The 21167-nt window shown below is 48.4% G+C and overlaps 1 protein-coding gene across 2 annotated transcripts in view; it reads right to left on the bottom strand.

Moving 5' to 3' along the window:
• The window catches only part of Ucp4A (Uncoupling protein 4A), a 53030-nt gene that overhangs the window by 7832 nt on the left and 24031 nt on the right, over positions 1-21167 (bottom strand). For both annotated transcript variants that reach the window (XM_037430582.2, XM_075869253.1), the window contains 3 exons: positions 7118-7202; positions 4189-4281; positions 246-348 (listed from right to left, as the gene is read on the bottom strand). In XM_037430582.2, coding sequence (XP_037286479.1) covers positions 246-348; positions 4189-4281; positions 7118-7202 — 281 coding nt within the window. The remainder of the gene's footprint in view (positions 1-245; positions 349-4188; positions 4282-7117; positions 7203-21167) is intronic.

Genomic DNA, 21167 nt, shown 5'->3' with positions numbered 1-21167 from the left:
CTTACTCAGCTGTTGAATCATTGCGGGAAAATGTTGGCAGGAAACGCTATGCTGTGCACAAGGCGCGCGAAAAGCGGGTGCAAGGCGGGGCTGCTCATGGGAACGCGAAAAAAGAAAGCCAAGTGTTCAACAAGGGCTATGCAGATCGTGGTCTCATCTCTGTCTCAACAGCATCAACTATAGCCGGCGTTCAAGCATGCAACCCCTTGCGCGATAATGGGCGGAAGAAAGAACCATGGGCTAACCATGCGTGCCCAGATGGGGAAGAAACCCTTGTAGAGCGCCTTGAATCCCTCGCCCCGCACGGTCTTGAATAGGCAGTCAAGAGGAGAGCCGTACAACAAGCCCCTGCACAAGAAAGAAATATGGCAAAACTTGAACACACGTAAACAACAAATACTGTAGGGGCGCCACACTCCCTCACTACTTCTAATGTTTGGCTTAACTGCAATGCACGAAAGCAACAATTATAGCTGGCATTCTAGTCCCGCAATTGTGATGACAGGCAGTGTAGGTGCTCCTAGACTGCTCAGTGGTCTGTAGAAAAAACAACACTATGTTGGCAATCTGGCAATGCTGCATACCGTAAAATCCCAAGCAACCCCCCCCCCCCCCCTGCCCCTTCCCTTTTCCACTTTTTCAGGAAATTTGAAGTATGCCCCGCTTCTCCGCTCCCACGAGTATCTCCACCGATTCATTCATACAGTTTCCTACAATTACACTAGATTAAGAATTTTGCGGGTATAAATTAGCAGCAGCAAGCACAGGACCGAGTTGACTGGCATGACATGGGGAGGCCTTTGTCCTACAGTGGACGTAGTCAGGCAGATGATGATTATGATGATGATGATGATGAGGCTAGAGGGAACTCTAGCACTAGTGCCTGTGGGAGCTGCAACGCATGGCGCTTCAGCGAGCATGGGAATGATGAGTAGTATACAGATTTGCCTATTTTTCATACTTGTGGCTCCGCTTGGCTTCGCATGGCTAGGAGTTGCTTTGTCACAAAACGACAATCAGCAACTGTTCAGCAGTTGCACTTCACCATCTGGACCTTTTAGGCTCACCAATTCAAATTCAGTCCCGAAGTTCAAAATGGTTAGTTCTTTTATTCAAAACAAAAGCAAAACACAGCATTAAACGAAGCCACAGGTGCGTTTGAAGCCTGCAAGCACGAAGACCAGGCAAATCTGTGTACTGCTACCCGTAATTCCCATGGTGGCTGAATTATCGCAATGCCAGAGCCCCCTCTAGTTAACTTTAGTAAGCTCTATGGTTTCATTGACTGCTTTTATTGGCGTGACGAGGGCAAATGATAACAGTGAATGCATGGCTATTTTAATAGAGCACTGTATTAGAGCCACAAGGGCACCTTCTTTATTCTCAACAGCTCTTTCGCCGCCATGCTGAATTTTCATCCACGACCGAGCAAGGGTTCCCTGTATAAATCTTGTCGGGTTATCCTTCACTGAAAGCGCGGAAGGGGGGGGGGGGGGGGGGCTTGCACAAGGTTAAATTGTACAGTAAGTGGCACAATACATAGCCCTTTCACATGTTGCCAAAATCAATCTAACAGCCCCACGAGGCACGTGCATATGTGAATGCTTGAACAAACTCCCACGCGCAAAAGATGTTAAGTGACTGACAGTGATTCACGAAGTTTGAATTAAGGTCAGAGATTGAGAAATATGTGAATGACAGCTCCATGAATACTTGGGAAAGCATTCAAGGGAAAAACAGCTAATAAGGTCTTAATAGACAGCTACATTGAGCTAACTAGTATTGATCCATAATAATAATAAGCTGTCCAAATTTTCAACGAAGACAAACAAATGAGCAATAACCACACGTGCTTTTTTCAACAGTTAAGTAGAAGAAAGCACTCCCAGCTTTTCATTTTTAATCACGTCTTTGTAGCAAATATGCGCTACATAATATATTACGAGCTAAACACGGCTCAAAGCACTGCAAGTAACACATCGCAGTGAATAAAATGCCTCCACAAGATTTGCCCGTGGTCACCCTTCTTCAGTCTTCAAACGTAACTTTTTCTCTAACCTGGTATATTTCTTGGAACATTTAGTTCTCTATATTCCAGAATAAAGTGGCAAACGTAAAGACTGCAGCTCTTTCTGCAAGTGTGCAGATGGTAAAGCCAAACCTTGTTACAGTCAAACCCATATTTTTCAAATCTAAAGGGTATCACGTAATAATAATTGTTGGGGTCTAACGTTCTAAAACCGCAATATAATTGCGTGGAGCGCTCCGGAAATCTGTACAACCTAGGGTTCTTTAACCTGCACCAAAGCCTCACGCATTTTCACCTCTATCGAAAAAGCAGTCGCCACTGCTTGAATTTGATACCGCGACCTTCAGGTCAGCAGTCGCGTGCCAGACCATAACCACTAAACAATCAAAGCGCATCAAAAAGGGATCATAAAAGAGTTCTATATAAAGGTAATTCAATAAGTAAAGTATTTTACACAACTATGGTATTTACTCGCATAATACGCACACTCCCAATTTGGTTGCGAGAAACCAGGTTTTCTTTATTTACGCCAAAATAGGCGCACCTTGAACTTGGCCGTGGTCAGTGGTTCTGTACTGTACATTTCGTGGTCAGTGGTTCTGTTCTGTACTGTGCAGTTGCATTTCGACGCCCTTTTTGATTCATTGAAGAGAAGAAAAAGAAAAAATAGCGCGGCAGCAATGCGTAAACTGTGCGGGCACGCCGAGTAAGGTAAAAAGGTGGCTGCCTGGGCATCGGAGTAACCTCCGCACACACTCTAGCTGGCAGCGTGGGTTCCGCATCAAACGTGTGACTGCGCCTTCGTCAAGCGCGCTTTGAGTTTCCTGTTGGCAAACAGAACCTCGTTATCACGTTTGCTACCTTGTCCACAAATTTAAAAGCTCTTCGGCTTTCCGATGCGAGCTTTCACTGTTACTGCGACAACGCAGACTTGCACAAGCTCGGCAGACTTTTGCGACCGTTGACTTGCTGGTCGCTGTTGGATCAGTGCTTGAGGGTGATCTTTTCGACGTCCTATCTTCAAGTTGTCTTGTACAAACTTCTCACGGCAACATGCCGAACTGTGCGTTAGGCTTAATCAGAGCTCGTTGCTTTTCAGTGGCGGTCACGGGCGATCAATGTTGCGATTTTGTACTGAATCAATGTAACTCTTTGCAGTGGCTTTACTTGAAAGAAAGAGGGCATGTGTGATGACACTCGCATGGTGGTTTGCAATTCGATTGCAGTGTCTTGGATATGGGGTGCAAGTCCGTAAAATCGAACGATCGGTACCGTTCAGCGCACGAAAGTTCGGTCGTGGTCATGCGCATAATCTAGGTGGCCCGAATCGTAACCGGCGAACTTCCGTGATGGCGCTTTCTTTTCGTGTTTTTTTTTTATTCATTATGTTGACAATGTAGGTCTTTTGATGTCAACTTTTGGAAATTTGAATGCCCACCGGATCACATGCCTAGATTCTCGAACACACGAGACTGCATGCTCAACACATTTTGCGCTGGTGTAGTTTATGAAATATAGGTTGTTTCGACTAAGGCGCGAATATTCGCGACTCCAGCGACTCATACGACATCAGCGGTCTATGCTGTAGTCTGAAACAAAATTTTCGAAAATTTTACTCCACGTAATAGGCGCACCCCAAACATGGAGCCGGACTTTTTGAAGAAAGTGTGCCTGTTACGCGAGTAAATATGATATATACCCAAGGTTATTTTACAATTGTTTGAGATACACAATATTATGTCATATGTGGCATTGATATGTGAGGGTTCAATTGTATGCACAAGCTACATCTTAATTCAAAACTGTCACATTTCATCTAAAAATTCGTCATATATATAAATGCATATTTGTAACACTGCATTAATGCCGAGAGTATTCACTTATTACTTCATAACCAATGATTTATTATATTCGTATTCGTTATATGAAAGTTAAACTTAATAAAGAAAAAGATCCCTACCCTCTGGTTTCCAGGATACATTCAGATAAGGCTCGGATAAGTTCAAGGTTGCCATAACAACTGATCACGAGCACAAATTGCTGTATATGCCAGACTAGAGAAACTGCCACCATGGTCAGTAACGTCAAGAAGGCTCTACTTTAAGTGGCTTCAAGGCTATGATGGTATTCAGAATGCAAAAAAGGTGCGTGCAACTCACTTTCCCTGGTTGTCTGTTGGCTGGTTCATGACCCTCGTGCGGATCACGTCAGCAGGTGTCCCCAGCGTTGCTGCTATCAGGCCGGACATCCCACTGCACCATGGCACACGGCTCATTGTCAAAGCCTACCACTTGCCTTTTTAAATGCTAAACATTAACTCAGTGTACTACTGGTACTTTGAGCATCTCTCTACGTATCCATCTATCTAGCCACATATGACTGAATGCCCTCGTGATCACCCCTTTAACTTGGGTAAACAAAAAATAGTTAGGCAGGATAAGATAGTTGGGCGAATATGACTCACTGGCCATCTCGCAGCATACGTCCCACACGTGTGAAACCTTATTTGCCAGACATGTGCGGCGCCTACCGTATTCTACAGGTGGGTATGTGCCACAGGTATGTGGGTACGTGCCACAGGTGTTCGTCAGTTTGTGTCCACCTATTTAAATGCGAGAGCATGAAGAAAAATTACACAGTCTCCCGCTAAACGGAACCATGTGTGGACGCGAAGCAGCGGGGAGATGGTAGATGGGAGACTCCTCTACGTCACCCTAAGCAAGTGCACCAACATTCGACCGTCTACCTGATTAACGCTAATGGTGACCATTGCTTAATGCCAGTGAACGCTGCCAATGACCAATGCTGCTGGTGACCATGACTATAGCACTTCTAAACAGTCTGTTCCTCAAAGCACACACCAAAGGCATTGAACATGATCTCATGCAAAACAAAGCAGATGTGCTCGATCTCATGAAAACGTGGAAGGCCGCAAGACCGACGATCAACGGCTACGAAGTGATCATGTGTACTGACTGATTGATATGTAATGTTTAACGTCTCAAAACAACCATATGATTATGAGAGATGCCGTAGTAGGGGGCTCCGGAAATTTCGACCACCTGGGGTTCTTTAATGTGCACCCAAATCTGAGCACACAGGCCTACAACATTTCACCGGAGGATCATGTGTACTGATGAAGCGTTTCATTGCCTGCACCGTCAGCACGGGACAGAGAGGAGGAAGCGTAGGAGAGGAGAGAGAAGGAAGCGAACACACCTGCACAGTGGGGGGTGGGCACCGCAGGAGGGAGTGAGGGACAGACACAGCCCTTCCCCCTCCCCATAAGCTGCTTCGGATTTAAATATGACATCAGCAGCGCTGACACAAATGCAAAAAATAAATGTTATGGTGCCATCAAGAATCAAGCCCAAGCATTGTGCATGGCAATCAAGAATTCTACCACAGATTCATGTCAGGTGTCCGAACCACTTTGGAAAAAGACCCTATTCAGGCATAATGTTTATGAAGCAGCAATTGTGGTTGTAGTGCTGGCAATCCAATTTCAAAAACATTACATATGTACTCCTATCATACAGCCATCTCACCAGACTAATATCAATTGATGATGTAGATTACTATGTACAAGTGTCCAGGGCTACCATCCTTACTGCTTTGGGTGTTGCTAATATTCATGTTGCACTTGGCATCCTTACACAACTGTAAACAACTCGTTATATAAAACATAAGTGTCTGTTTAACGTATGTCTGTGCATGCATTTATACTAGCTTTAACACCACTTCATAACGTTTTGCTCAACGAAACAATTACAACACAGTCACTTTTCATCCGCATGCTTCGCATAACATCGATTCCCAAGCTACGTAGGATCTCCTTAATTTTTTTTCTTCTTTATTTTTATGCGATTTTTATGCTAATTGAAAAAAAAAAAGCTGTAGCATGAGCATCTAACTAGTAATGAGTTGAGCAGTGCATATCGCGAATGCATGGAAGAGCAAGGCTAGGGCTAGTGCAACCATATAACTACACAGTTTCATTAGATAACAACTCAAACGCGCCTCCGTCTGCCGATGGGACTGCTAGAGCATCGCAAGGACATTGAAAACGCGTCACTTGCAAGAAACTCGTCGTTGCCGCATTAATCCAATGAAGTATTCATCACCTACTCAGCACGGTCGGGAGTGGAGTGGGGGCAAACAACACTACCACAGCAAACATGCACACACAGTACAGCAGGCAGCCTTGCAAGACAGCGTGAGCTGAGTAGGCGGCATACTTCCAACCAAGATTGGCTCCACGTGGCCGTAACACGTTTCAGTGAAACTGTCAGTTTCAACTCACCAGCAGATCATGGCACAATTGCTCAATCTGAGTCTGTGCCTTCCTTGTCAAAGTTCTGCTTTAATGGCATACACATGTAAGTGATGTCAGATAAAGCCATTTGTTGGTTTGTTAGTCGCTGCACTTTCCAGACCCTAGAATGGTTTTGAATAATTCCTTTATGTCCACACAGTGCACCATCGAATGCTGTTGCGAGAGAGCATGAATCTTTTCCGTACTTTGGCAAAATGAAATAAAAGACTTAGTGTTGTGTACTTAGGGATATTTTGCTGTCATACTATACGATAGAGCCTCACAAAATGGAAATTTGTTCAACAGGACTGCTGTTAAATTAATCTATTAAATGAAACAATTGCCTCTAATATGATTGGTTTAATACTTGCATTCCACACTATTGTTCATCTCTCCACAAATAAAACGCTTGTTAAATAGAACACACTCTTCTGGCCCCTTCAGACCGCATCTATTAAGAGTCTGCTGTATTTATTTTTTGTTGTTGTTGGCAGCAACTGCACACATGAGAAAATGCTAATTCGTACTTGTTGGTTAATGCATACTGCCAATCAAAGTTTAGTTATGTACGTGTCCGGCCGGTACATTTTAATTACTGTATTCAGCACCGTATGTGAAGTGTGCAAATTCTTAAGGCCTTATAAAACAGCTAGAGCAACCCTTGCTCTGCCCATGCACCATCTGCACATGTTAACTCGTGCCCCTCTTTTAACAGCTAAAACAAAGCTGAGTGCATGGCTGAACTGTCCTACAAACAGCAAAGATCAGCTCACCTGGCGAGTGAGTGGGTGAAATAGTTGTCCTTGAGGCTCGTATGCTGCAGGAGTAACCGCTTTCCTGTGTCGTACGTCGTCAAATCTGCACAGGGGAAGAAAAAGTCATGAGAGGACAACCATTTTAGGTGGTGCACCGGCTGGAACTTGTGCACCGTTTGGAAGAGGGAACACGGAAAGGGCACTTCCAGTGCACATTTTTATGCTCCCACTTGTACAGCCTTGTACAACTTATCAGTGAACACATGGCAAAACTGCCTGGGACATGCAATAGGAGTCTTTTGGAATTCTCAATCTGCTGTACTGTGAATGACTGCTTTCAATTTTTTCGCTAACTTTTTTCTCAAATGCATTTTTGTAAAGCTCATTTTGGAAAGCTACCATATAAACCGAACTATAAGTCGATATATTTTTAATAAAACTAGCTGAATGGGACCCTTTTACCAAAACTAATATCAACAAGCCAGAAAAAGAACAAAAAAAGGCCATTCGTTTTATTTATAACAGCTTCAGGTGCACTTCAATTACGGAACTTTCAACTCGAGCTAATCTACCAACACTAACAGAAAGAAACCGCTTATCTAGACTAAAATTTCTATATCAATTAATAAAGGGACATTACAAGATAGACATTACTGAAGTTCTTTCATTTTCACCCGGATATGCAAATCGACAAAGGCATGAGCGCACAATAACACCCTATGCAACCAGTAACAACTGCTTTAAATATTCATTCTTTCCACGAACTATAAACGACTGGAACAAACTAACCAACACCGAAGTATTACAGCCATCCTTAACATTGTTTTCTTCTAGCCTCAATAACAGTGTTTAATATAGCATGCCAATTAAGCTCTGTCCCCATAAACGTTCGAATTTTTGCATATTTGGGTTGCTTTGTGCGTACTTTTGTTTCTGTGCGTTTTTATCTTCCTGTTTTGAAAATTTTTTCGTCTTCATATTGAGCATTTATGTAATTCATGTAACCTACTCTGCGAAAATCCCTAGTAGGGATTGCAGTATTCATGAATAAATAAATAAATAAAGTCGCCCTTCGTCTTATAGAGCGGTGTCTAGCCGACAGTGCACCGCTGTATGGCAACATGTGGCTTGCATGTGCATGAGAAGCTGGATATGGCGATATTTGCATTCAAATCTAATAGCAGATTTTTTTGTTGTTATTTTTTCTCTCTAGTCTGTTTTTTTTTTCTAGTCTGTTTTTCGCCTCTGATCTGTTCCAAGTTCTCGCTCTGCTTGACATTGTGTTTAATTTTTAGTGGTCTTTTTTTTCGTTCACTGAATACGAAGAGTTATACAAGAAGACAGTACTTAGCTGCGTTTAAACTAGAGGTTGTTGAGTTTGCAGAAGCAAATGGGAATATTCAGCGCCGCTTTGGTGTATCAGAAAAAAGCGTGCGCTATTGGAGGGTGCAGAAAGGGAAGCTGCAGATGTGCAATCCTCGGAAAATGTCATTTTGTGGGTGAAGTGTGGTTCATCCGCAGCTGGAGAATATGCTAGGCAACTTTGTGTGGTGAGTTCATGCGTGCTCGCTGCCAGTGATCGTGGATACCATTCACAAGAAAGCTGTGGAACTCGCTCGAGAAGCTGGACTCACGAGAGAAGAGTTTTGTGCACCAAACTCTTGGATGCGTCGATTCATGAGACGCAAAGGATTTTCTTACCGGTGGCGCACATCTATCTGTCAGAAGTTTCCAGACGAGTTCAAGGACAAGCTTATAAACTTTCAGGGCTTCGTGAGCTGGCTTCGGGAGCAGAACAACTACATGATGGGGCAGATTGACAATGCCGATGAGACCCTCGTGTAGTTTGACATGCCTTCAACGACCATGATCATGCAGCGTGGCGCCAAGAATATGAAGCTGTTGTCCACTGGCAACGATCACTCGCACTTCACAGTCATGCTGGCATGAATGGCAGATAGTAGAAAGCTTCCGCCCTTCATCATTTTCAAACGTAACACAATGCTGAAGGAAGTGTTCCCACCCGGTGTTGTCGTTCGCATCAACAAAAAGGGATACAGTCGCCGACCGATTTTTCGGACCTGGCGGGGACCGAAAAAAAGTACGAAAAATCGAACAGTCCGAAAAATTCGTTTTCGCCAAAAATCTGAAGTTTATTGCATCAGGCAGGTTTAAAAAAAATTGCCCGCAGCTTCCCTCGGGGGAACACTGAGGAGGATGCGGAGCATATAATTGGTTAACGGGGTGTTAAAGTGCGACTTACTTGGGTCGATGGCTAAATTGGTTAACGTGGTTGTGAAATTGGGTGTTAAATTGCGACTTACTTGGGTCGATGGCTAAATTGGTTAACGTGGTTGTAGGAGGGGGTGTTAAATGAGTGAACACGTACACACGTATGCGAAAGGGCGGCGCTGGTCGAAGGGACGTCGATCATTGTGTTTGTGGATTCGTTGGCATTCATTTCACGGCGACTTCGGACGTCGACGCGCCGTACAAACCAACGGACGAGCGGCAACTGAGCGAGCGAGCGCCGACCTTGAGTATATATACAGCGCGACGGCGCATGCACTGTCAGCTGTTGAATGTTCTCGAAGCGCGACGCCACATGCGCGTCCACTGGAGAATCAGGAGAATTCTAGATGTCGAACGCGGTGTGTAGAGGAGGAAGGGTGCACAGATGGTGGAGGAGTGAAGCGCGCGCGGTGTGTAGAGGAGGAAGGGATGCACAGATGGTGGAAGAGTGGGCGACGGCGCGACGGCGCATGCGCGCGCGTCAGCTGTCGATTGTTCGAGAAGCGGTGCGGACGGCGCACTACAAGGCGCGAGTATAAGATGCTTCCGCATCTAAAAGTCCTTGATGCTGCCTTGCCTCAAACTACGCTTGGAGGCAATTTGGTTTGCCCGTATTTGCGCCAAGGTGACATCGTCGCCGTAAACGCTCGACAAAATTGTCACCGCGTTGGCGATCTCCGCCGCCGACGGCTGCGGGCGGTCGTCGTTGTCGTCATCCGAGCCGCTCTCCGGCTCCGGGACAACCTGGCGAAGAATTTCGTCGTCAGTGGCCTCCGCGCACGCTTCTTAACACCACCTGGCTCCCGCGATGGCACAGATGGCGGAGCCATGGCACCGAGAACACAAAATTCGATGCCGCAGATAGCCGCTGCGAAGCACACAACGTCTCGACGCTACGCGACACAACACGTGCAGAATGGCTACTGAAAAAAGCTGCAACGACAATAAAAGAATCCTTCTTTCGCCTCCTCCCCGTGCATGTGATGACGATAGTGCTGACCGAAGACGAAAAAACCAACGTTTTTAGAACAATTCAGTTTCACAGCTTCCCATAGGCGCCCACTATCCGGCGCGGCCGCATAGCGTGTCGCGGCCGCTAGGGGCGCTGTAGGCATGCTTTGCTCCGCACTCTGCGCGTCGTCTGCTACACCGGAGGAAACGCGGTGCGGCGCGGCCGTGTTACCGCTCGCATTTCAAAGCGTTTCGCTTTGCTGGCGGAACAGTTCGTGTCAAAGCAGCAGTTTCTTCGTATACATGCATTTCATTGTTGCTGCGCCCATTTTCATCTGGTGGAATTACGTGTCTGGGCTCCATCTATAGCTACCGTCGCCAGTACATTCTTATGTGGGCATAGGCGGCCTCGCGCGAGCATAACTGTAAAAAAAAAGACACCCTTCAAAGAAAACGTAGATGCAGTAAAACTTTTTAAAAGCATAGTGCTCGTTTCTGATGCCACATAGTCATCCGCCGTTTACCGAACAGACTCGTCAATCTGATTTCGGTGTTTTTTTCCTTTCCTATTCCCGTGAATCTTATTTGAAGATAACATGGTGAGAATAATACTGAGAAAGTAAAAATGGCAAATTTAGAAGGAACATATATTTTCTTGCACATACAAAATAGTATTGCATCGTTCACTGAGCAAGAAAGGCAGCTCAAAGCAGCTTAGCTTTTTTTCTTGCATTTTGAACTTTTTCCGTGACAAGCAGGTCACGGTTCTTCTTTCGAGAGAAGAAGTGCATGCGCATCAAACAATAGCATTTGATTATCTTTGCGGTGAGGAATTCATGGTGCTCATTACAACCAATTGCAGGCAGTGCAGTCGCATGAAGCCTGTCCAATACCATCCAGAAAATATCCCCGAACACTGCCGACGTTTCAAGCGTATCGTGCACAACCTCTTCTACTTCCTTAATTAATGCGTACAGCCTAAATGAGGCCTCTCGAAGGCATCCTGGCTTGAATGACCTCAACTCTGTCAGGCGCCTCTGGTTGAGCTGTGTTTCCTCGGAGTTGAACTGATCGGGAGAAGCTGTGAGCAACGCACAGCATTCTTCGCACGTTATTGTTTTCGTGATTTTCTTGTGCACATAACCGGCTAGATAGTACACCACCATCTCATGTGCTCCAGCTTTTTGGTACCCATGATCCCGTTCGTCACAGCAAACGTCCTCGGTACAAACCATCCCCAGAAGCTTCTTATCCAGCTTTGCTTCAACGGCGAGTTTGTCGCGAACGCTGCAATTGGCTGTACCCAGGATTCAAACAGAGGAACAAACATCAATACTAGCGCATGGTCGGCTAGCTGGTTGGTTCCTTCATTCGTGACGCCTCCATAATCAACAAATCCGTCCATCTTGTAGCTGCATTTGTTGAAGTCATATGCCTGGCGCAACTTGATCTCGTCTAAGATCAAAGACCCCAACCTTTGCTCATCTGCTTTTCCATGAAACTGCTTCTGTATAGCTTCCAGACAAACGGGGTTGAAGCCGTACTTGCACGGCAAGCCTTTCAAAATTTGTGCCAAGCGGCTAAGAGAAGGCAGCGGCAACATTTTATCTCGCTAATCAGCTTGTATGCCCGTGGACTTGAAATTCTCAGCATCAAGCAGTTCAAAATCCACTCAGAATTATACCGCATGCCACACGGAGCTTTTGCTTTGAGTGACTTCAGTGCTGTCAGGAATGCCAGGCGTTGCAAGTGAGGAAGGCCACTTAAAGCTTCTTCTATTCCTTGGTAGGAAGCCTTCGCAAGCTCCTGTTTGAGCAGTGTGATTTCTTGCTTCCCCTTCTTCCTTGCAGCTGCAGCTCGCAAAACTTTTTTGGTAAAGTTTCACATTTTTTTGCTTTTGTTCACCGCTGCCTTCATTGGCTTTCTTGCTCGCATTTGCCTTTGGAGGCGTAGGCACCGAGCACATACAGGTCGGGTTGTGAGGACAAAACACAGCTTGTGATGGACATTTTCTAATTTTCCTGTCACACCAGTGTGAGCTACCTGAATGCCTGAACAGATTTTCAAGCTATCTGTCTCATTGAGCAGGTGCTCGACGCTAGCAGTGCTGTCTACAGTCTTATGCAGTTGCTTGTGCATCTTGTTGTAACCGTTCACAACACAGCTACCATCATTTTTCACAATAACGGCCTTGCTCACTTTGAGCTCCCCTGCCACAAGTCGCCTGTCGAAAAAAACACCGCAAGTTTGCCCAGAACATTCATCGACGATGAGTTCAAGCTTCCAGTCCCTACTAGGTAACGGCACTGTCACCAGTTCGTTCAGACAAACACCGGAGGAGTTCGTTGCTGAGGTGCTAGGTGGTGGCGTGATGCCCACTGCTCCAAGCGAATCGTCTAAGGACAAAGAGGCCTCTCCACACGAGCCACTCGAACAAGACGCACTTTCCGCCGATGCTGAGCAACTCAGCCGTTGTTACTAACACAGTGGAACTGCAGAGGTCTCAAGAACCACAAGAAGCGGGCTCATTTCCGCCTCTATCTTGAGACCTTTGAGTTCCTTGTTGCCGTGGTTGCCCTTCAGGAACCCGGCTCGGACGTCAAACTCACAAATTACACTACATTTCAACACAACCCGGAGACATGTATACTTGTTCACAAGCAATATACCGCCCAGGAAGTCACACTCCCTACAACACCGCCTTTCCCATACACAATGGTGTCGGTGCTGCCTATAAGGCGATCTGACCCACCTGTTCATATTTTAAACATTTACTGTCCCCCAAAGCTTAAGAACGTCACGTTCAGCGAAACTTTCACACAAGCTATGCAGGTGGCAGGACGAGACCCCCTCCTGATCGTCGGCGACTTCAATGCCCCAAGCAGGTTATGGGGTTACCCACGAGAGGACACGCGTGGAAGGAAGCTTGCGGAACTTCTTTCTACACTTGGACTCACCCTCCACACTGATCCCGCCAGCCCAACACGTGTAGGCAACTCTGTTCAACGAGATACTTGCCCGGACCTCACAATTACACGCAACATACGCCATGCCGACTGGCTGAACACACAGGACACTCTCGGTAGTGATCATTGTGTATTAAACACAACTGTGTACATGCGTCCCTTAAAACGCCCACTTACACAAGCTCGTATCCCAGACTGGACAACTTTCCGCACCACTCTACCTATTGTAGACCCTCTCCAGTCGGGATACGACACCTGGTCTAAATCACTGACGTCTACACTGAAACAACACGAACAGCTGATACAGCTCACGGAAACTCAAACGGACGTAGACAACCACCTCCTCCATCTTTGGCAGGCCCGCCGCAGCCTCACCAAACGATGGAAAAAACAGAAACATAACAGACGCCTCAAGAAACGCATCCTAGAACTCACGGAGCAAGCTGCGGAATATGCTGCTCAGCTAGCCGACACTAACTGGGTGGACAGGTGCAACACGGCTGCACGCCAGATGTCTCGTCGCAACACGTGGCGCCTGTTTCGCGCTCTCATCGATCCAACACAAACACGCACGGAAACTCAACGTCACTTACATAAGGTCATGCACAACTTTACAGGAACGACAACACAGCTGGCAAACACGCTCAGGGACCGATACCTGTGCACCACCAAGGACCCCCGGACGGCCGCATACTCCTAGGCAGGCAAAAAGAACACGCAGTTGGACACCCCGTTCCAGCTCCACGACCTCCAGGCGGCCTTACGCAAGATGAAGCGTGGCACTGCACCAGGGCGTGACCAGGTTACGGTCAAACTGTTGGCCAATCTTCCCGACGCAGCCTACGCCACGCTCCTCAAATACATCAATAGCATTTGGGACGGAGAAACTCCTCTCCCTCTTGAATGGAAATCAGCTCTCGTGACCTTCATCCCGAAGGCAGGTAAACCTATTGACGTGGAGAACCTTCGCCCCATCTCCCTCACGTCTTGTGTCGGCAAGCTGATGGAAACGATGGTGCGCGACAGACTTTCCGAGTTTCTAGAAACACAGCACACTTTTGCGGACACCATGTTTGGATTCCGCCCTCAGAAGTCAGCCCAGGATATACTTCTACAGCTCCACCATGACATATTAGATCCTGTTGAATGCCCCCACAATGACAAGGTAGTCCTGGCCTTGGATCTTAAAGGAGCATTCGACAACGTGAAGCATGAGGTAATCCTTGACCACCTCAGTCAGACCAACTGTGGTTATAAAACATTCAATTATGTTAGACAGTTTCTTACAGACCGTCGAGCCTACATACGCATACAAGATGAGGAACATGGGCCTTACGTCATCGGCTCGAGGGGAACTCCTCAAGGCGCGGTCCTCTCTCCTCTCCTATTTAATATAGCCATGCTTCATCTTCCCCCCAAATTGGCTTCTTTACCAGGGATACATCACGCTCTTTACGCGGATGATATCACGATCTGGGCCACGCAAGGTAACCTGGGTCACATGGAGTCATGCCTGCAAGCAGCAGCGACTGTAGTCGACGACTACGCAACCTACTGCGGACTCCAGTGTGCCCCGGCTAAGTCAGAATTTGTGCACGTACGTCCCTCCCCTCAGGACACAACTCAGCTCCATATCAGTCTTCCCTCGGGACCGATCCGTGAGGCCAAGGAGATCCGCGTCCTTGGCCTCTTCATACACCACCAACGCAAGGCCGACACCACAATAGCCAAACTTCGCACGGTGGGAGACCAGGTGGGCCGTATGGTCCGCCGGGTCTCCAACAAGCGGGGCGGATTACGAAGCAGGGATGCAATGCGGCTTGCCCATGCTTTCGTAACGAGTAGAATACTCTACTCGACTCCCTACTTGCACCTACGCAAACACGAGGATGATCAACTCGAGGTCATCCACCGTAAAGTTATCAAGCGGGCTCTCGACCTCCCTATCACCACGTCCAACCAGAGACTTCTGGCCCTAGGCGTGGTGAATACCTACCGGGAACTTCGAGAAGCCCACCTCGTTAACCAATACACGCGCCTTGCACAGACCCATTCCGGTCGCCGCCTCTTGGACCGAATACACATCAAACACGATTACTATATTGAGGAAAGGGTGAGAGTGCCAGAACCTTGGAGACGCGCCCTCCGGGTCTGACCCCTTCCCCGCAACATGTCCAAAGAAAACCACAGTGGTCGCCGCCAGGCGCGCGCGGAAGCGTTGCAGCGACACTTTGGTCAAGAGGAACACGTGTGCTACGTGGACGTTGCCGGCCCGCACCATGGGGGGTGGTATACTGCCGCAGTCATACACAACGCAAACACCGTAAACGGGCTCACTTTCAAAGCCTACAGCGCAACACACGCGGAGGAGGTTGCCATCGCTCTGGCTCTCACCTATCCCTCTTCTAAACATATCATCACCGACTCACGAGGGGCCTGTCGGAACTATCAGCTAGGGTGGGCTTCACCGCTTGCTCAGCGCATACTGGAACCTAGCTGCCGATACGTTAATCCAACTCCGCGAAATCTGGTTTGGGCACCCGGTCACCAAGGACTCAGGGGTAACGAACAGGCCGATCAGGCCGCCCGCGCACTCTCTTCCCGGGCTATCTCCCTGTCTTTGGAAGCCTACTCGCAATCAGACAATTCGGCCCTTTCATTCAAAGATATTACCAATTACTACAAGGAGGAGCACCGGCGCTATCCAGACCCTTGTAAGGGACTGCATCGCGCTGACGAGCGCCTCCTTTTAAAACTGTTTACCAATACTGTACTGTGCCCGGCGGTGCTAAAACATTTCAATTCATCCTTTGATGGCACGTGCCAGTTCTGTGGTGAGGTGGCTGACACCTTTCACATCGTCTGGGCGTGCCAGTCTAATCCATCTATCCCCCCCAACCCCAATCCCACGAGAGAGGACTGGGAGGCGGCCCTGCTCGGCTGTCAAGACCTGAAGGCCCAAGAGGCTCTGGTTCAACGTGCGCGGGCGGCGTTGCTTGCCAATGGAGCCCCGGAATAGGGGTTCCACCTAGTGCTGTGAGGGTAGGAGGCCAATAAGGCCCCAACCCAATCACCTCTCTGTAACCATTTATTGGTTATTAAATGTTTTCACCACCACCACCACCGCCGATGCTTCCAAGCCGAGTTCGTTCCGCTTTTTCGGTGATTTTCGCGTGCATGTCGTCGTTCTTGGCTTAGATATGTGCTCCGGCAAGCCAGGAAAGAGACGCGGCAACGCTCCTGGCACTAACTTCCACTTACCACGGGGAATTAAAACCTCCTGGCCCTTTACAACATGCTTGAAATACTTTACAATGTCTTGCTCTTCGAAATGTCTCTCACATACCTTGGACTTTTGCGTGAGGCGCCTGTCCTTGCGGTGCAGCATGTGTTCCCATTGTTTAAACTCCGTGGCCTTACGTGGTGGGGTAAAAAAATGATGATTTGCGGCGTCATTTCTGTAGCCACTCGTACATCCCGGCGCAAAACACGAAGGCATTTTCACAACAAAAAAGCGAACATTCGGAAACCGGAAGATTCAGGCGCACGTGTGGGGAACGAAATCGCTTCGAACGACGCGCGCCCGCCAAAGCACCCGCCTGTCCGCGCGCCCGATCAGGAGCAAGTGAAGAAAAGCGTGACTGCAGCGCCACTAGTTCGCGTGACCGCCACCACGGCCGCCTCGGGAGCGGAGCTGTGAAACTGAATTGTTCTAAAAACGTTGGAAAAAACGGCATTCATCACCGCGTCTTTTAAAAAGCAAACATGGCCTCCGAAACTTAAAATATGGCGTGCGCATTCCAATCTCGGAGGCAGGAAAGGCATCTGAAGACCAAGCTTAGCCAAGCCGACGGAAAATCCAACATGGCGGCGTTCACAATGGCTTGGGGCGTGGCACAAAACGAGCGATTTAGTCCGAAAAATCGAACTTTCAGGGGCGAATTCGCCCGAAAAATCGGTCGAAACAATGCATTAGCTCTATGGGATCCCTGACGGTGCATTTATGAAGTCCGGAATATCCAACAAGTCCGAATTTTTGGAGTCCGGAAAATCGGTCGGCGACTGTACATGGGTGTGGCCATGATGCTAGAATAGATACGAGTAGTCTAGAACCCTCAGCCAGGTGCACAGCTGCGTCTTCACAGCTTGCTGGTGTTAGATGCGTTTTGTGGTCACTTAATCGACGCTGTGAAGCGCGCACTGGGCGATGGAAAAACGGACCTCGCCGTGATACAAGGTGGTATGACATCCACCCTCCAACCGATCGACGTGCTTAACAAGCCGTTGAGGGACCGAGTGCGGCTGGAGTATCAATAGTGGATGTCCGGCGACAACCCGAAGACACCGACGGGCCGCCTACAGAGGCCTTTGCTTGCGACTATTTGTGGCTGAGTGCTTTCCGCCTGGTGTTCCTAGCCATATTCCATGGTGAGAAATGCTTTTAAGAAATGTTCCATCAGCAACTCGCTGTATGGCACGGAAGACACCGCACTGTGGGAGGCGGTCAGCGACAAACTCTCGTCTTCAGAAGGCAGTAGTGTGCGATGGTGGTTGAGGGGAGCTCAGACGACCGGGGTGCGGTGCGCCCAATTCACAAATAAATGTCGTTCGGCAATTTTGGGTTGTTTTCCTTTTTTTTTTCTTTGTTGGTAACGTGAACTTGGGGCGTCGACCTATATTCCCACTCGACCTATTGTCCGGTTTATATGGTATTCCACTGTTTCTGCTAAGCTTAAGACCTAATTTCAGACTTTTTCATTACACGAAAGCTCGTTAATGCAGATTTCATGGGGCTGGAAAAATGTCCAAAATAATCAAAAGCTAAATTAACGAATGAAAAGGAAGAACAGCATTAAAATCAAGTTGGAGAAGCATACCTTTATTTGCTCCAGTATATTTAACAGCCGTCTGCTTTTTCACGCAGATTTCGTCCGACATTAAAATTTTTCTTCGTTCTTCTGAATGGCCAACAGCACACAAACTATCCGAAGTGCTCGGGCAAACGTCCTCTAATATTGCCACAGAGATTGCTCCTACTAATTATTTTACAAAGAGGACCAACGGGACGCTATGTGAGCGTCTACAGTGCCTCGCAACTAACGAGACGCTATGTGAGCGTCTACAGTGCCTCGTAACCAACGAGACGCTATGCTATGTGGGCGTCTGCAGTGCCTCGCAACCAACGAGACGCTATGTGGGCGTCTACTGCGTCTCGCGCCTGCTCACCCATCTTGGGCAGAGCAGCTCATGCCTCGGGTGGAGGAGCACGAGCGGGGAAGACTGACGGAGGAGTTGTTCAGAAAGAGACACGTAGGCGGAACGCTTTTAGCAGACTCTTCTTTGTGACATAGCTACTTTTCTGGGCACAAGTTCGCCCTCAATAAATCATTGGGTGTGTTCCCCCTCTTGTATTACGTGACAATATTGCCACCATTGATGAACGAGCCACTGTGACTCACTCGTTTAGGGCTGCGAAGAAGAGAACATTTTCGCTGCTCTGGTTCAGGTGAACTCCTGGCTGTAGATCTCGTTTTGCTTGTGACATTACTTGTGGAGGTGCTGGGTACATGTACTTCGGCTGTGTCGGCCATCTTGGAGACAGCTACATCTCCCCCAGCAAGAAGCAGCCCACGCCTGCGTGGGTTACCCCCTGAATTTGGTCCCTTTATATCGACACCCAGAAAGATGGCAACTTCAATGACAAGCCAGGCGGTCAAAACCAGCGATGCCCATGGTCATCTTCTCGCGCATGTTTTTTCATGCGCCACAGACACCAAAGCCGTTCCATGGAGACATCTTAGAGGATGTTGATGACTGGCTCGACCATTTTGATCGGGTTGGCAGTATCAACAAATGGGACAATGCTCGCAAGCTGCGCCAAGTTTACTTCTACTTGGAGGATTCTGCGAAGACGTGGTACGAGAACCACGAGGGCTCCTTTGCAACCTGGCAAGAGTTTAGCTGACAGCTCCGTGACGCCTATCGCAACACCGAGAAGAAGGAGAGGGCTAAACAAGCCCTATCTTGCAGAAACCAGCGGCCGAATGAACGAGTATCCATGTTTGTCGAGGACATGCTTCGGCTCTTCAAGCGCGGAGACCCTGCCATGCCGGAGGAAAAGAAGGTGCCGCGTTTAATGCGCGGAGTAAAAGAACAGCTTTTCGCTGGGCTCGTGCACAATCCACCGACGACAGTCGCCGAGTTCATCAGTGAGGCAATCACGATGGAACGTACTCTGCAGCAGCGGTCGTCACAATACGAACGCCAGATCCCGGCCACTGCTTGCTCTATCGGCTCTGACAGTGAGAAAGAGGCCCTCGCAGACTTCATTCAAAGTATCGTTCGGGACGAATTGCGACAGCTTCAGGCAGTGGGATCCCATCCACCTGTGTCAGCCCTCGCGGATGTAATCAGGCAAGAAGTCCGGCAGGCCGTCACACCCCTGGCCCCAATCGCACCACCGATTCCCGAGGCACCAGTCCTGAAATGCGCAGCGGCATTGCGATCCCTTGCGCCGCTGGCTACAGATCCTGCTATGCGGCCAAGGTACCAGGCTATGCAACCATTCCACGACACTGCTTCGAGCCCGCCTCTCGGCTCAAGCTTTCCGAGCACACCCACCTATCTGCCGTCAGCCTCAAGACAAAGTGGTAACAAGGCAAGCACGTGGCGCACCTCAAATAATTGTCTGCTCTGCTATCACTGCGGCGAAGCGGGTCACGTATACCGGAACTGTCAATACCGGCAACTAGGTCTCCGTGGCTTCCACCCTGATGCTTGATGCCCGCGCTACAGTGAGCGCCCCCATGAAATCGAAGCCTATCTCACGGACCAGCGAACTCCTTCGACTATTCAGCACCACCAGTCAAGATCACCATCGCCTCGCCGGTCTACATCACCCACTTTGCCCTTATCATCTCCCGCTCCTTTCAGGAGCCGGTCACCAAGTCGCCGCAGGAGAAACTAGGAACAGCGACTTGTGGGGGTGAAGTCGCGGCCCTGCGAACTGTAAAAGACCCTCCTTTGACACAACGACCCAACGAGGACCATTCCGGTTTTGCAGTGTTCTCCGACAGCAGAAAGATTGTTTTTGCCGAAACGGCCGTCTTTGTCGAGATTCATGCTGCCAACGCCCTCGTCGACACCGGCGCCGGCTATTCTGTAATGAGCGTCACACTGACATCTGAACTGAGGAAGGTTACCACACCGTGGCAAGGACCCCAGTTGCGCACGGCAGGTGGCCATCTGGTGATGCCTACTGGTATATGCACTGCACGCATTTGAATACGTACGTCGACATTTCCGGCTCTTTCCTCGTATTGCGCGTGTGCTCTCAGCCAGTCATTCTAAGATTGGACTTCCTTCGGGTATACGGCGCCGTCATCAACCTCCGTGAATTACTTGTGTCGTGTGAGGATCATTTTTGCGCTGCAACTGACAGTACGCAATTTCGGAAAAGAGCGCTCCGCGTTACCGATGCTTCTCCGACCCTTCCACTTCGAAGCAGCCTCTTTGTCAAAATAGAATTGGGACAGGACGTGCCTGACGCGGTAATTACAGAGGCCAATTTGTCTCTCCTTATTTCACGACAAATCTGTGTTGCCCGTGGAATCATTCAGCCTAGCAACAGGCATGTTCACCTGCTGGTCACGAACTTCAGCGACGAATATCGCCACCTAACGACACACTGCCATTGCATATTGTAAAGAACTTGCGGATGCCGAAAGTTCGTCCACGTTAGCTTCATTTTCATCGAATGGCCACCCTGACGAGGCCTTCGCGAGCACTCTCAACGTAAACGAGAGACTACCTTCAGCTCAACGAGAAAGCCTTTTGCGTATACTCGGCTCATTTCAAGA

The sequence above is a fragment of the Rhipicephalus microplus genome, chromosome 7 (genome assembly GCF_043290135.1).
Source record: "Rhipicephalus microplus isolate Deutch F79 chromosome 7, USDA_Rmic, whole genome shotgun sequence".
Taxonomy (NCBI): Eukaryota; Metazoa; Arthropoda; class Arachnida; order Ixodida; family Ixodidae; genus Rhipicephalus; species Rhipicephalus microplus.
The sequence above is the reverse complement of the archived record's forward strand: the minus strand, read 5'-3'. Positions and strand labels throughout refer to the sequence as shown.